The sequence below is a fragment of the Cyanistes caeruleus genome, chromosome 5 (assembly GCF_971803275.1).
Source record: "Cyanistes caeruleus chromosome 5, bCyaCae1.hap1.1, whole genome shotgun sequence".
Lineage (NCBI taxonomy): Eukaryota > Metazoa > Chordata > Aves > Passeriformes > Paridae > Cyanistes > Cyanistes caeruleus.
In genome coordinates this window covers 44,045,825-44,061,847 of record NC_141705.1, presented here as the reverse complement: position 1 = coordinate 44,061,847, position 16,023 = coordinate 44,045,825, and the positions used below count along the sequence as shown (strand labels likewise).

The 16,023-nt window shown below is 38.7% G+C and overlaps 1 protein-coding gene across 6 annotated transcripts in view; it reads right to left on the bottom strand.

The window, feature by feature from the left end:
- Window positions 1-16,023, bottom strand: part of TNKS (tankyrase) — a 129,096-nt gene that overhangs the window by 42,390 nt on the left and 70,683 nt on the right. For all 6 annotated transcript variants that reach the window (XM_086891537.1, XM_086891538.1, XM_086891539.1 and 3 more), the window contains one exon: window positions 1,237-1,331. In XM_086891537.1, the coding sequence (XP_086747663.1) occupies window positions 1,237-1,331 (95 nt within the window). The remainder of the gene's footprint in view (window positions 1-1,236; window positions 1,332-16,023) is intronic.

Here is a 16,023-nt window from a genome sequence, read left to right as displayed (position 1 = left end):
AGCATCTACACTGGAATTTTCTACCAACTGATGCTGAAATTTTGAAAAGGTGCAAAATACCTTCAACTTGCTTAAATAATGCTGGATCTACCTAATTAGGTATTATATGGAGCTTTACTGTAGGACTTTTGTGGCTTATTTTTTGTGGGGTTTTTTGAGGGGGCAAGGGGGAAGGTGTTTTATTGTGGTTTCTATTTTGGTGGGGGGGTTGTGGTGTGTTTTGGGTTTTTTGTGCATTTTTTTGGGTGCATTTTTATTTTTTGACTTGCATAATACATCATTATGCATTTAACAACAACACTGCTAAAAAAGCCATTGGGGTAACTGGACAAATGAAAAAGTTGCTACACTTAGTCAAACTTTAAGAGTTTAAGTTGGAGAGAAAGGAAAGAAAGGAAGAAACTATGAAAATTTAAATCTAACACTAGGCTGGACTCAGCAGAAAATGAAAATTAAGGAAGTGCCTCAAGTTTGCTGCTGGAGACAGCACACACATCTTATTTCTATGGATTCTGAATACAAAATGTATGCCTTTAACTAGGGGCCCAATTTCTACAATATTAGGACTAAGCCTTTCAATCCAACCATCACAAAAATCATCATCTTAGAGATCAGAAATATACGGCTGAGAACAACGCACAGCATGTTATCATTTCAGATTTCTTACTGCTGTGCACTTTGCTGATATCTTACATAACTACTACCCTTAATGCAAAAATAGAATCATTTAGCCTCTACTGTATCTTGATTTTTGCTGTCAGCTTCAATGAAGATAGATTTATGAGGACCACTAGTTGTGAGCACATAAGGATTATTGATATTACTTGGAATTACATCCATATATGTGAAACAGGATAACAGACCATAGATAAGTTTTTCAATGCCCATATTTCACTAAGCCCTTGTTTCTTCTCCCCATTACCTTTCCAATAATAGAATAATTTAGAATATAATAATTAATTCCAATAATTAAAAATAATGCTCTAGTCTGTAATTTCAAAGGGCAGTCTGTGAATAGAAGTAAAGATCAAAGTTTGGGAAAAATTTTAAAGGTGTGAAAAATACTTAAAACTTAAGTGCAATCACAACTAATCAGAAGGACACTCAGATTTTGGAAGCAAATATTAGACAGTATTTGAGATTATGCTGAAACACAAACCAAAGAAATAGTTCTTTATCCTGACTAATACAAAACCACTGCTGCAAAAAGGCAATATATCAATTAATTTTACATACCCTTTGTCCTTTGCATGTACATCTGCACCATGCTGAAGCAGAAGCTGGACTATCCGAACTCTGTTGTAGCCAGCTGCTAGGTGTAAAGGAGTGGACTGCAAAACAAAAGAAGATGAAGAATGGGAGCCACATCAATCTGAAGTCCTGTACTCCCTGACATTGAAATACTCTTAGTTTCTCTTATACATTGCGCCAAGATAAGTTAAAGTACCCATCTGTGGTTAGCTGAATTAACAAATACACAGCACATGCAAGCCCCTCCCCTCGTTTTTTGGTTGTCAAACCAAAAGAATATGCCTTAAGGTGGGTAGGAATACAGGCACCCCTAAGGCAGTAAAAGCTTCTTAATTTAAAGCTAATTTTAAAAATCATTATCATCATCTCAGCACCAAAAAAATATCTATACATGTTCTGTGCTGTGGTAAGACAAAGAGCAAACTGAATGCAGATTGCAGGTTCCTGCAAAATACAGGTCTTCAGCAGTAATGCACCTTGCTGCATAAGAACAGAGTAATAACACCTTTCTCCATGGCTAACTCATATGAATTTTAACTGAAAGCTTTTGAGTTGACAACAGTAATTCCCCTTGAAGTTTATTTTTAAAAGCTTTTTATTATGAAACAAATTTTATGTGCTGTCTCAGCCTGGGGGGACTGCTTTCTTACAGAAATGGATGATGCTGTTTCCTCCCTCCCAAGGCTGAGAAGCTGAGGATTTTAAAGGGATCTTTGTTGCAATTTATCTTGTGGCATGCAGCCAAATGATACAATTTTCTTACAGTAAAATCCCACACATAAAGCAGCTTGAAACATGGGAAAACTTACATATCTCACTGTATTATGACAAGTATAGATTTAGTTTCAGCATTAAAACATTGTTATACAGTATTACAAGGGGAAATGTCACATTTCACTATTATAAAGAGGTTAAAAAACAAAAAAATTAAGACAAACGGTCTCATCTGTGATGAACAGCAGCAAGTACTACATATCCACAAACAGTATGGATTTCCAGGAACACATATTTAATATGTCCATAACTTGGGAGCAGTCTGTATTATATTTTACTAAAGTCTCAACACTTTACTACTTTGCTTAAGAGAGATTAACTGCTTTAACAACTACCAAGTGTCCTGCGTAGCACATTGAGGACACAGGTTGTACCATCAGAAATGACAGCATAGGGTATCTCTTAGAAAAACACCTGGGAAACTCAGTAAATTTAGGGAAGCAGTTATGGAAGTTTCCATGAGAACTGTCTTCAGAATTATCTATACTCAAGATAAGGACCTCTAACATTCCTAGCATCAAGATCCCCAGAGTGTTCCCAAGATACAAAATACCAGTAACAGCAAACATGTCCAACCTTTTAGTTGTTTGACCACACAAATTATTAGACTCTGTTACTCTGTTTAAGGCTTCTACTACTGAATTAACAACTTAGACTGATCTAGAAGGCAATATATCCTTTTTATATCTGCCCCTATTATAAAGAAAGTGTCCCCTGCATATCATAAACACTAATGAAAATGTGATGTGGATAGGGATGATGCTGCTACTGACATTAGCAGAATACTTCAATACTGTTTATTCTGACAGTTGCCTTGATTTGGCTACTAAATCCAGTTTTATCAATTGAATCAGTAACTCAGAAAACCTAAAATTAAGTTGAAATGGACTACAGAAAGGTCTGTCTATTCAAAGGTCTAGACTCCAGAGAAACTGGAGTCAAGCATTAAATGTCTGGAACACTGCAGGATCCTTTAACCTCACTACTAATTAAACTACATCCATTCTTGTCTGCATGCCACTTCTAAAACAATGATGGCACACTTCCAAAATGATGCTTTACTCATAGGAAACATTATTAACAGAGATGTTCTCAATAAAGACACATAACCCCAGAGACTTGCTCACTCCTTAAAATTAAAAGAAAAACTATTATGACTCAGGCTGGGACTGCGCACTTTGTATTTCTAGGGTTAGTAGACCTGCATTTGCTAAATAACTTCATTAGAGAAGAAACCCAAAAATTTTCAGGTTTATAGCTGCACAACAAATGGCATAAATGAGGCAAATCAGTGTTAACCCAAATCTTCATACAACTTATATCCCTGTCTTTCAGTCAAGCAAGGGCATGCAGACACCCCAAACTGAAATACAGAGTATCTTGTCTTGCCCAGCACACCAGGAATTATGCATCTGCAGCCAGGCACCTGACGTTTGGTGTTCTTGCCTTGTGGCTCCACAGCAGCTTCAGTGAAGCTGTGTGCTGTGCCACCTCTCCAAGGAGGGGTCTACTGATGCTCCCTGTGCCCATCCCTGGAGATGGGGCTGAGATCTCCACCAGGCAGCATGCTTCAACTCTGCAAAATGCAAACACCCAGTGCTGGAGGGCCAGAGACCACTTAACTGATGGGCAAGGACAAGTTACACACATACAAGTGCAGGAGCAGAAAACCTGCAGTGATGCTCCCCCTGTATCCACAAGCCAGCAATTCCCAGTTGCTTATTAGCTTGGCTAAATGGCTCTTCTAAATGCTGTGCTTACATATGCTTCAGGAAGGAGAAAGCAGGAAGATTCTATCTCCATGATTTTTAAAAACTTCTTTTCCTTTCTTGTGAGAAAGAGTATTCATTAACGCTGTAGATTTAATAAGTAAAAATACTAATCTGGAGTTACAACATTGTATGATAATTACAGAATCTAGGTAAGACAATATTGTGCTACACATACTCATTAGATGACATTATGAACCCTCAAAAAAAAAAGAAAAAAAAGAAAAAAAAGAAGTGAACAATGGCAGTAGAGAGTGATTCTTAAAATTAACGTGCTTATTTGTATAGCATCAGGGAAGTAAAAACTAAATACCATTCACAGCAATGTCTACTGCACCTGAAAGGCATATCAAATTAATTATTTAATATTAAAAAAGCAGATTTAATAAAAAACATCTATCAATTAACCCCTCCTCCCATATCTTGCAAAACTTGGCAAGACTTACTAACAAAAATCCTTAGAGGGCATTTACCTTCCAAGACTCACATTCACAGTTACCAGGCCAATCACACTGTCTTACGTGCTAGTGTAATTAAAGAGAATGTAACTCCATTTTTATTAAGTAGACTATCATGCAGGATGCTCATATTATTTGAAAGTTTTATGGCAGCTGTAACTGAGCCAAGGCAAGTACTGAGCACTTTAAGGAACATCACTGTACACAAGATGGCAATTGCTGTCAACCTATATACCTACTATTTATAGCAAGGTAGGTGTTTTTGCCTGCAGTCTTTTTGATAATGTGTTGCCTGGGAATACAAGAAATGCATTTGTTAGATTTGATACTGTTCTCAGCAAGCCTTAGGTATTTTTGCACTGCTTCATTACCAACAGCTGATTTGATGACCCCTGCTCAAGGTCAGCTGCCTTGGACTTGCCATCCCTTGTTCACCTGCATCAAACAAAAGGGGCCCTGAGGGATCTCTGGCGCTGCAGGCTCTGAGCAGCTTCTGCTAAAATCTGAAAAATTGTTTCAACAAACTGTCCACAGGCAATGTGGGAGTGTTAGCTCCAAGCACCATCCGTTTGCCTTCCTATTTTGCTAAAGAGTCTTCAGCAGCTCCTCAGACGGTAATGCTGCCACTGCCTCAGATGAAAGTTTCATTTCAGATTCAAATTACACATTTTAAGGGCAACTTTAAACAGAGGGATCTTATGTAACCATCTTATATTATGCATTATCTGCATGATTAATAACAGCTGCAGGAACTGTTTAAAAACTAATATCTCCTGTTCTTGTTTCCTACTGCCAAAATCTTTATATAATGCTATCTGATAAAAATCTTAATCTATGTGTTTTTCTCATTCTCAACTTGCCATCCCAAAGGCTACTAAAATCAACAATCTTATTACATAAATAATGTATCATCATACATTTTATTTACATCCCTATACAGTGATTTAGAATTATTATAAATTCATTTAATTGTCTACAGGAAGGGCATTCTCATAACAAAGAGGCAACACTCTGATTTTGACGGCCAGCTCTGCCCTTGACATGTGGCCACATTCATGCTCAGAAGGTCCCCACAGGGATATGCACGAGTAAGGGTGGCACTTACACAGATGGGGAAACAAGTAAAGCTTGCCAAAAAATACCTAATGATACTCGTATGCTTATTGTTAACTCTTCTACAACACCCTGCTGACAGACGACATACAGCAAGAAAAAAAAAATTGAGGAGGTATTTTAAAATGTTTTTACAGACTTTAATATTTGCGGCTTTTTATATCATATCTGTAATTATCTTCAGATTCAGAAGATTTGGAAATTGCAGGTATGCAGCAAACTCCCGTTTAACAAACGTAGTTCAAAAAAACCCTTTACTTTATTCAGATCATACTGCCCTTAGAAAACAGCAATAAAAATATCTTAAAACTCTTGTAGTTTGTCATACTAACTCCCTTCAGAGAAGTGTTTCACCTCCTTTGAATTAAGGGAAGAGTACAGGGGTTTCTAATCGCAGAAGACACTTTTGTTTCATAGCTTTGCATAAAACTGTTTTGAAAGATGTCCTGACTCCTGGTAAAGCAAACAACTTCCTCTTTACTGTGCTAGAATTTATGACAGAATCTTTCTTTCCAATCACAGTAGTCTGTGCTTGATGCTGCTCTCTTGCAGGCATCTCTAAAATGAACCACATCAATCATGAGGCTACATCAGGAAGACATTCCGGATGCAAGCGAAGTACCTCCTGTCTCCACTTTATCATACTGATTAATGGGGTACGAAAACAAGTTGCAACACCACCACGATCTGGCAGACACATTCCTAAACTTTTCCACCATGGAAATGATCAGGCTTTTCCTTTGCTGCTCAGATACCAACTTGCATTCTAATTTTAAACAGTGCACCCATCTTACACCTTCATTTTAAATGAATTTGGAAGCTTTCTTGGGAAATAGCTCATTAACTTTTATTTGTATCATGCCAAGACTGGACTTACATCCAAAATATTTCCTTCTATAAACACATATTTCAAATAACTCAAAATAATTATTTTATATTCCTGTTATAATGCTCTTACACATTTGGTACTACAGAAATACAGTTTCCTAGCCCTGGCTGAAGAATTATGCTTTTAATGAGCAGGAAAGGGGCTGTGCTTTTGTTCACCAGCCTCATGACTTGTCACTTTAACTTTTTTTTTTGGTCATTTCATAGCAGTATTGAGTTATTTAATTCATGGTTGACAATTATGCTTTAGGGACAAACTTATAGATGCTGCTTCAGGAAAACAAGTAATGTCAGACTGCTGACTGTAGATGAGCTAGCTGCAACTACGGAGATAAGCACAGGGATGAAGAGCTTCAACTACTTTTCTTATGTAAAAAACCCATAATAAACAAGAAAAAAACAAACACTCCTACAAACAAACAAAATTCTTAAAGACAAGAATTATAAAATGCTTAAGGAAGACATTTCTCACTCTACTGTTTCTAGTGGTAACTTAACTGCTTCATCTTCAGAACACAGCCAATAATAATTAATTAGACTATTGAACTGGACAGGCTTAGTATAGTAAAATTCTGAAAAACATCATGTCATAGATTTCCCATACTGCTTTCTAACAGCCAGTGACAGGGGAAATGAACTGAATAGCTCACCAATTCAGATTTTGCAAGTCACAGAGTATCTGAATTTAGAGGTCTGGTATATGAGATGATCTCTTGGCAGGTGGGGGGTGGTGGTGGTGGTGAGGAACCAACTGTTTTGAGCTGTAAACCAGCAAAGACAAAACCAGCTAGATTTCAGAGACACAGCAATGCTAGGACAGAGCATCAATAGGCAAGAATGTTCATAAACTCGAGGAAAAGAGTTAAAAGACACAGAAAGAGAAGATTAAAATACTGAAAAGACAGTGACAGAGTAATGCCTCATTTGGAAGAGGTTTACTTGGGTGGGCAGACCAGCTCCTCATATCCAGGGAGTATTCAAATCTATTCCTTCTCAGGGGGCTGTACTGTCTGTAACTACTGAATGCTTCTCTAGTAGATCTGACCTTTGAGAGACAACATAATTTTCTGACTGTATGTCTGAACCTCTAAGACCTCATGACAAGGGTTGGCATCAGTTCCATACATTAACATAGTGTCTCTGTTGTACTGCAACTTGGGCTAAGTGCTGATAAATAAGGGGGCAGGAGATTTATGAGAGAAAAGCTTTTTCAATCACCTACATGCCTAGTGTAGGGAAGGAACAACAGGATGACAAACGTGATGTTGCACAGGGGTAGACAAAGAAATAGCTGGAGTGTCTCCATTGCAAGGTTAAATGAAGGTGGAGCAGGAAATCACAGAATCAACTAGGTTTAAAAAGACCTTTGAGATTGAGTCCAACCTATGACTGAACACCACCTTGTCAACTAGACCATGCCACTGAGGTCCACATCCAGTTTCCTCTTAAACACCTCTAGGGATGATGACTCCACCAGCCCTCTGGGCAGCCCATTCCAGTGACCAATCACTCCTTCTGTGAAGAAATTCTTTCTAATGTCCAACCTAAACCTCCCCAGGTGTAGCTTAAGGCTTTGTCTTCTTGTCCTTTTGCTGGTTGCCTGGGAGAAGAGACAGATCCTCACTTTGGCATATCCTCCCTTCAGGCAATTGTCCAGTGATAAGGTCTCTTCTGAGCACCCTTTTCTCCAGGCTAAACAACTCCAGCTCCCTCAGCTGCTCCTCACAGGACTTGTGCTCCAAATCCTTCAACAGCCTTGCTGCCCTTCTTTGGACATGCTCCAGCACCTCAACTTTCCTCCTGAATTGAGGGGCCCAGAACTGGACATAGCACTTGAGGTGTGGCCTTACCAGCACCAAATACAGGGGAAGAATGACCTCCCTGCTCCTGCTGGCCACACTATTCCTGATCCAGGCCAGGATGCCATTGGCCTTCTTGGCCACCTGGGTACTCTGCTGGCTCATGTTCAGCTGCTCTCAACCAACACTCCCAGGTTCTTTTCTGCCTTGCTGCTGTCCAGCCACTCTGTCCTCAGCCTGTAGAGCTGCAGGGGGTTGTCATTACTTTCAGAGACAAACCTAGAAACACAGACTAAGGGGAAAAAGGTAAAAGGCTGTGAGAGACACTTAAATCTTTAAATAGAACACCATTGATTTCTGAAGGGTTTCACAAACAGCAGATGCCATAAATGGGACACTAGTAATCTTTGACCTCTTGCTAAACAAGAATTAAAATGCAACACCTCCTCTCTTCCCTGGAACTCTTCTGTATATGCATCTCAAACACCATTTGGCAAAACAGATCCACAGAGGATGTGTCAGAAAAACTGAGTAACACTCCTCACAAAACCACAGTATTCTCAGAAAACTGATCTATACAAGAATCTCTTCCATTTCTACATGCATAGGATGAAGGTGTAGCTGGGGATGGAACTGCAATATGAAAAAGAAATTCTGGGGTTTTCACCACAACATAGCATTTGTAGTTTTCCCAGATTCAGAAGCACAGAGTACGTCTCTGGCAGCACTCAATGACACAGGGAGAGGAACTTTGAGATGGATTATCAGAGAAGCAGAGGAGTATATGCTGTTTCTTTGGTGATAGATGCTGACAGCTGAGGGAATAGTGGCTTGCTGAGCTACATAAAGAAAAAATCACAGTTAAGATCCACTCTCTTCTCCTAAGGGAATGTGGCTGATGTTATTTAACACTGAAAGTAGATCTATGCTGACTTGAAAGATATGGTAGAACATTACACAGAAACTACTTAAAGTATCATTGTGTCCAGCATAGCCATTTTCGGCAATCTGAAGATGCACACCAAATTACCAGAGAACTAAAACTGCTGGGTTTTTTTTTGCTTACACTCTCTTCTTTTACCACTTTTTATCAAAATCTTAATAGAGCCACAGAATACACTGAGTTGCAGGGGTCCATCAGGATCCCCGAGTCCAACTCCTGGCCCTGCACAAGACACCCCAAGAGTCACACCAGGTGCCTGAGAGTGTTTTTTACATTGTGGCACTCAGAACTGCCCCCAGAATGGGAGGTGAGGCCGCCCCAGTGCAGAGCAGAGCGGGACAATCCCCTCCCTTCCCTGGCTGATGTCCCCAGGACAGGGTTGGCCCTCCTGGCTGCCGGGCACAACGACTCACATTCAATTGCCATCGACCAGGACCCCCAGGTGCCTTTCTGCAGCGCTGCTCTCCAGCCTCTTGTTCCCCAGTCCGTACCAACATCGATGTCTTTCCTACTATCATCAACTAACAATCTTTTTTTTCCCTCTTCCTTTTTATCTATCTTATTATTTTTACTACTTCTATTAATCTTTATGTATTTACTTTGCTTCCCCACCTTCCCCTTCCAACTAGAAACTTTCCAGGCTTCAGTTTATAGTATTTTCACATTATTAAGAAGGAATAAACTAATTAAATAAATAAATTTGACCATTCTCTCTGCTAACATGGCTTCATCAGCATGTGCTGATGAAGTGCTAAATCAGCACTTCACTCATTTTATTGAAACTGGGGTCAGAATAAACTGTTATGCAATGCTTGCATATGGACAGCATTTCAGCTCCAGTGCTAAATATGAAATATTTATACCTTATATTTTGATATTTAATTATAACATTAAATACAAAATAATTAATAAAATTAGATACACACAATACTATTTTTGCGCATTACAGTGATAATTTGCAAATTTTAGAATTAAATTACTTTATAATCAAATCAAATAGCCTTCACCATTCTTTTGAAGAGCAGTCTTGCAAAATACAGGGAAAATGACAGAGAATTTGTCTTGTAATTCCAATTGAAAAGTTATGGTTATTAGAATATGAATATTCTAAAGAATTTAATCTGCAAGAAATAAGCTTCTTTTATTAAGTAGTCGCATATAGTATTACTTGGAAAAGACTAATCAAATCACCTCAATTTTCTTGTTCATCAATGACAAATCCATCATCAATTACAATGGCTTATTTTGGCATTTTCCTCCCCTTTTATCCTTTATCTACAGCCTGCTCAGTCAACTTAAACAATACTTTTAGAAATGGTTATGTAAATACATCTCTCCTTGCACATAAGTATTTGCAGTTCTTTTCATTTAGAACTAAATTGATCATTCTAAATAATCCGTATAACCTCTCAAATCAGTGATGGGGTTGTATGAGCAAGTGATAACTGATGTGCTGGGAGAAATCAAAGAGGCAGCAAAGGCAGAAAACACAAGGGCTTTGGGTGACCTAAGAGGCGAAATGTTTGGATGCTATCAGTGACTCTTCTACAGAGAAAGTGGCCAGGAAGGCCACAAGGGTAAATGCAACTACTAGGATGGGACCAAGTGACACCTGAAGCAAAACCTTTCAGTAGAAGTTGTCTTTAACAGCAGCTACAACACACTCAGATTCAATTTATCTACAGGGGAAATGCTTGCTAAAATAATCCAACAGGAGGCACCAACTCCACCATAGTGGAGCTATGAAAAAAATGGCAAGTTTTTAAAAATAAACTAGAATTGGTAGGTAAGAAAATTATACAGATAGTATAAAACTACTAATAAAGATCATACTGGGGACATTTTGCTAATGCGTACCTGCTATTGGGATGGGATTGATATGGTAAAAGAAGTCAGTATGACCAACAGCAAGCTGAAAGTGTTTACTAGAATTAAGAGAACATTCAAAAAGGTGAATTTACAACCTTGAGAAAACACAAGGATCACAAACTCTAGTAGTTTAGAGGTGAAAATACAAGTAGACAGGCAAAAACATTTTGACCGGTGAAATGAATTCAAACCAGACCTAACTTCTTGCAATCCACTAGGAGCACGAAACACAGCAGCCAGTTCAGTGGGACAAGGTGATGCTTGGGCAAGAAATGGATGTCTTACAGGCAGTAAGACACTGTGAAAAACTAAAGGAATTTTTTTGTATGGTATACATCTTAGAAGAAACAGTAAGTCTTATTCCAGTATTCTGGCCAGTGACCATGTACATATTTGGGAGCATGGAGAAGCTTGGCAAAAGACCTGTCTGAAACAATATTAAGAAAGAGGTAGTCATCCCCACAACCAAAATACATAACAAATTGCCAAGACCAAACTGGATCCACTCTAGAGAGCACAGGAGAATGAAACAGGTGAATTACTAGTTGTACATGACCTTCTCTTAAGATTATTTTGGTATGTGAAGACATGGAAGTTACAAACCGATCATTAATGCACATTTTGGGGAATTACATACAGGCCTGTAATCTTGATGTCTGTACAAGCAAAAATACAATTTAATAGCTAGAATTATTGAACACCTACATAAACATAATCTGCTTGGGAAGAGTCAAATATTGTTAAAAGAAGTTCCACGTTTAAAACTTGGGTTTTCTGAAGCAGTCAACAAGCACATGCGTAAGGGTAAGCCAAGTGATACAGGTTACAGTGAAGGTACACAATGGGTTTTTTAACTAAATCCTCACCAATGGTTTATTAGGAAGATGATGTTAGGTCCTCAGGTGGTTGCAAACGGGATGCAGAGATGGGAAACAGTACACAACTAAATGATAGATGTCTCAACAGAGGGAGGCCACAAAGTGCACATAATACCACACCCAAATGCAAAAAGCAACACGAAAGCACATCAGTTTACTTCTCAGTACTTCTTATGCTCACATGCAGGGGTTTTGAGAGGAGAGCAACACCAAGTCTGGAAATATCACCTGCAGTATTCACTATAGTCAACCATAAGAAGTCAAATGGACTCAGTTCCTGGTTTGAGCTGCTGCATTTCAAAATATAATCTCAGCAAGCTCTGTGAAGGAAAGGGCTCCACTCTTGAGATCACAGGAGAAGAAATATTATCAGTATTCAGCTTCTGGATGCTCTGTGAGTTGTTAGAGCCAAAACCAGAACACAGCTTTTAGTTAATGTGCATAAAATATTACATGGCAGCTCTGCCCAAATCTGCCAGTTTGACTTGTTTTCTCCTGACAAGAGATGGATAATGGCCTAATGCAGGAAGTCATCTCCTCTGTGAAGCTAATCACCAAGGGGAAAACAGTTCAGGTATAAAAACTCCCCATGCCTCCAACACATTTGAGGCTTCCTAAAGAGCACATTAATTAAGATCTAACAAATGAGATTTCCTGAATTTTAGAGAACAATACAAAGAGATTTGTATTGAGTAAACAATTTCTTTCTAGTCCTTTGGTACACAATTTCTATTTCTGGACGTGACAGAGTACACTTCAAATAATAGGTGAAGGTATACTCACTAAAATATTTTAGGGAAAATATTAAAATCTCATAACAGAAATTTAGAGGCAAGTAGATCAGTCATACATTTTATTCAAAAATCAGTCTTACATTTTATTTATATAATCTTTGGATATAAAAGGCTTTAAGTGACAGCAGGGATAGAAATTAAGCCAAGTCATCTATACCATACAAAGTCTGCAGAGGGGTTACCCATTTTGACCATGCTTGGCAGATGAAGTAAGATAGGATCACAGATTAAGAAAGTGCGTAACCTGTCACTTTTTCTAACATGCATGAAGCCTGGGAACTATTTTTTTATAACTAACAAAATGGTGTTTTAAGGCAAAACACAGTTGTGACCATTTTTGAATGTTTGTACGTATATGGCAATGGGTACTTCTGCCCAAGGCACAACACAAACCTTATGACATTTGCTTTGTAATCTTCTTGTAACATTGGAAATGACACTTTTTTTTTTTTCTTTTTTTTTACAATATGCCATTAAATAAATCCAGAAAAGACCTTCAATTTTGCATGCAGGATTTGATTTAGATATTTGATTCAAATATCTGACCTGGTCTAATGAAAGGTGTCCCTGCCCATGGCTGGACACCAGGAGGCTGGAACTAGGTGATCTTTAAGGTCCCATCCAAGCCAGGACATTCTGTGATTCTATTTATCAATCTACTGGCTCACACTCCTAGATATAACCTTGATACACACCTATTTCATGAAACATGTACAAGATCAGTGCCAACAAATACTGCAGTGTCTAGAAGCCATCAGCCAGAGCCAGCTTTACACTAGCCAACATCAGCTGACATCCTACATGGTTATCACTTATTTTGATCACTGCATTTCCACACTGCTGTAATCACACATCAGGAAACTTCTGGCAAATCTTTGCAGGACTACAAATGTAGAACCTGCACATTCCCCACCTACAAATTGAGTCTATAGCACTTCATCAAAACCAGACTGACATTTATGCATGCTGGTAAGCAGCAAGTGAGCAGATTTAGCAAGGACTTGTCTATCCAGTTATTCTGAAATAACTGTTTTGGATTTGTGGAGCTGTCTTTTTTCTGAAACAAAATGATATTTCATTAAATAATTTTTAATATTTTAATTTTTTTAGATTAATGAAGGAGAAGGCACTCATTCTGAACCAAGAATAATACACAGTTAACTGTTCTTCTGCATGATTCCATTGCTCCTCTCCTTTGCACTAGTTATTTTTTTGCTGTAGATAAGTCTCAAGAATAGAGACTGTATTTACAAGCCACACAACATATACCAGCCAAAGAGTTCATAAGACTTTGAGAAAGGTGAAATGCAAATTGTGAAACTAGGTAAGGTATTACATGTGACAAAAAACTCCAAACGTGTGAAGTCCACACTGACATTCAGATATACCCTTGGGCATGTAAAGGCCTTACACTGGCTATCTGTCCACAAGTCTTTTGCTCAAATGAGCAGCTTTTGTCTGTAGAAAAGCAGATTTTCCCAGTACTCAAACAACTTTTTTTATTGTATGTGAAATAGTTTACTCCAAATATATTCCACACCCATCTGAATATAATCTCTATGATGTAGATTCACAGAACAAACAGACCTATGTATTTATGTGGTATTAGTTTTGATTTTTATTCCACAGCACAAGAAAATGCACACAATTGTGAAGGTTTACAGTTTCCCTAGCACACGTGCTCACATCTTGCAGTACGTGGCACTTTTCTTCAACCCCCAGCTCCTACAGCCAAGAATATTACAAGGGAATTTGCACCTCTTCCCAAGTCTGTAGGCTTAGTAACTGAAAAGGGAAAGCTTGTGAAAATGTGGATTGATTGTTCCATACAGACTCAGAAATTGGAATGTAGACCAATTTTCCTTCCAATTGCAGGATTTTTCTTGAAAATGGCTGCAAACAACCAGAGTTCTGGAACAGGGGTAGGCAAATTCACTTACCAGCAGCAAATTGGAGACTCCCTGGTAAGGAGAGACATAACTTACCTGATCTTGTTAGAATTTAATTTCTCTTTCCCAGCCCTTTGATTACAGTCTGATCTCTCAAATAAAGAGAAAGAAGCGGAGGAAGCAAGAGGAAGAATCTGCAATTCCATCCAACAGAGTGCTACTCGGTATCAGGGATGTCCTATAGCAAAAGCTGGGGGGCACTTTGTTCTCAAGATCTTTTGCAGTGGTTACCTCAGACCAAGGATACTGCTACTCAGCACTGCATTGCAGACCTTCTCAGACTTGGATTTCTTACATCTGAGCCCTGTGCCAATGAACCGGAATGATGCCACGCACGAGAAAAACCAACATCCCTATGGCAGGAAAGAACAGGCTGAAGCAACAGCCTCAGTCAAACCCAAGAGGCAAGCATGTCTCCTGTGACTCACAAAGTGTAATGAAAAGGCCTCTTACTGGTGTTTTGGATGCAGGGCTGTCTACAGCTGGTTTGGAAAGGTGTAACAACAAAGGCACTGCAGAAGCAAAATACTAAAAACAGGTACTCAGAGCTCTTAAGGACTGAAAACTGGGAATAAACAAAGGAAGGGACACTACAAGTCAGAAGACAACAGTGCAAATAAGTGAGGTAGGACCACATGCATAATAAAAACAGCATTTTAATTAATTGTCTGTGTTTTTTTCCCCCATGGGATCATTACATTTTCCACACTACTGGATGGTCTCAAGCAAGGAAAACCTGAGGTGCGTTTTTAATAGCATCCCTGATTCACCTGTTGCAGAAATAACATTTCTAGCTTCCAAGAAAGGAAGCAGGGAGGGATGGCGTGGGACAGAAAACAAATGTAGCTGTGGAGGAATTGCATTCTGTGCTGCCTTCTGGTAGCAATTCCTGCCTCAAATTGAGAGTGAGACCACACTGTCATAGGTAATGCCACTGTGTTCTCTGTTTTTCATATGGTTGATACAAAATGTAAATACAAAACGCAGCTGCAACAGAAACTTTACTTCAAAGTACAAAGCAAGCATCTTATTTTTCAGATAATCACTTTTCTATGCTCCTAAGAGCTCAAATTATTAGATATTTGTTCTACTTCAAGAGATGCACCTTGAGAAGACCACCAAACTTCTTTTTGGGTAACTCCTAACCAACTCACAGGAGTTGAATTTCCTTGCATAAGGTTTTACTCAACCAACACCTATTTCAGTGCCTGCATGATCTGAGTGTGTTTAATGCAGTACAGGAGTAGGATATTATGTACAACCAAGAATCCAACTTCAAAATAAAAATCCAACCTCCTATTGCTAATAGCTACCATGTCAGCTGGATGCAGATCACTTTGGAAAGCTATGATTAGTCATGTGGGAACAATCTTGTAGAAAAGAGTTCTTATCTGAATTGCTGAAACCAATGTTTTCTTATCAGCTCAGATATTTCTGCATTTCTAAAATGGAGGCAACATCAATTTCTTCCTTAAACAGCTTTCAAGTGTTCACAGCAGCTTTCTGAAGGAAATGAGTGGACCAACAGCTTCTACTCA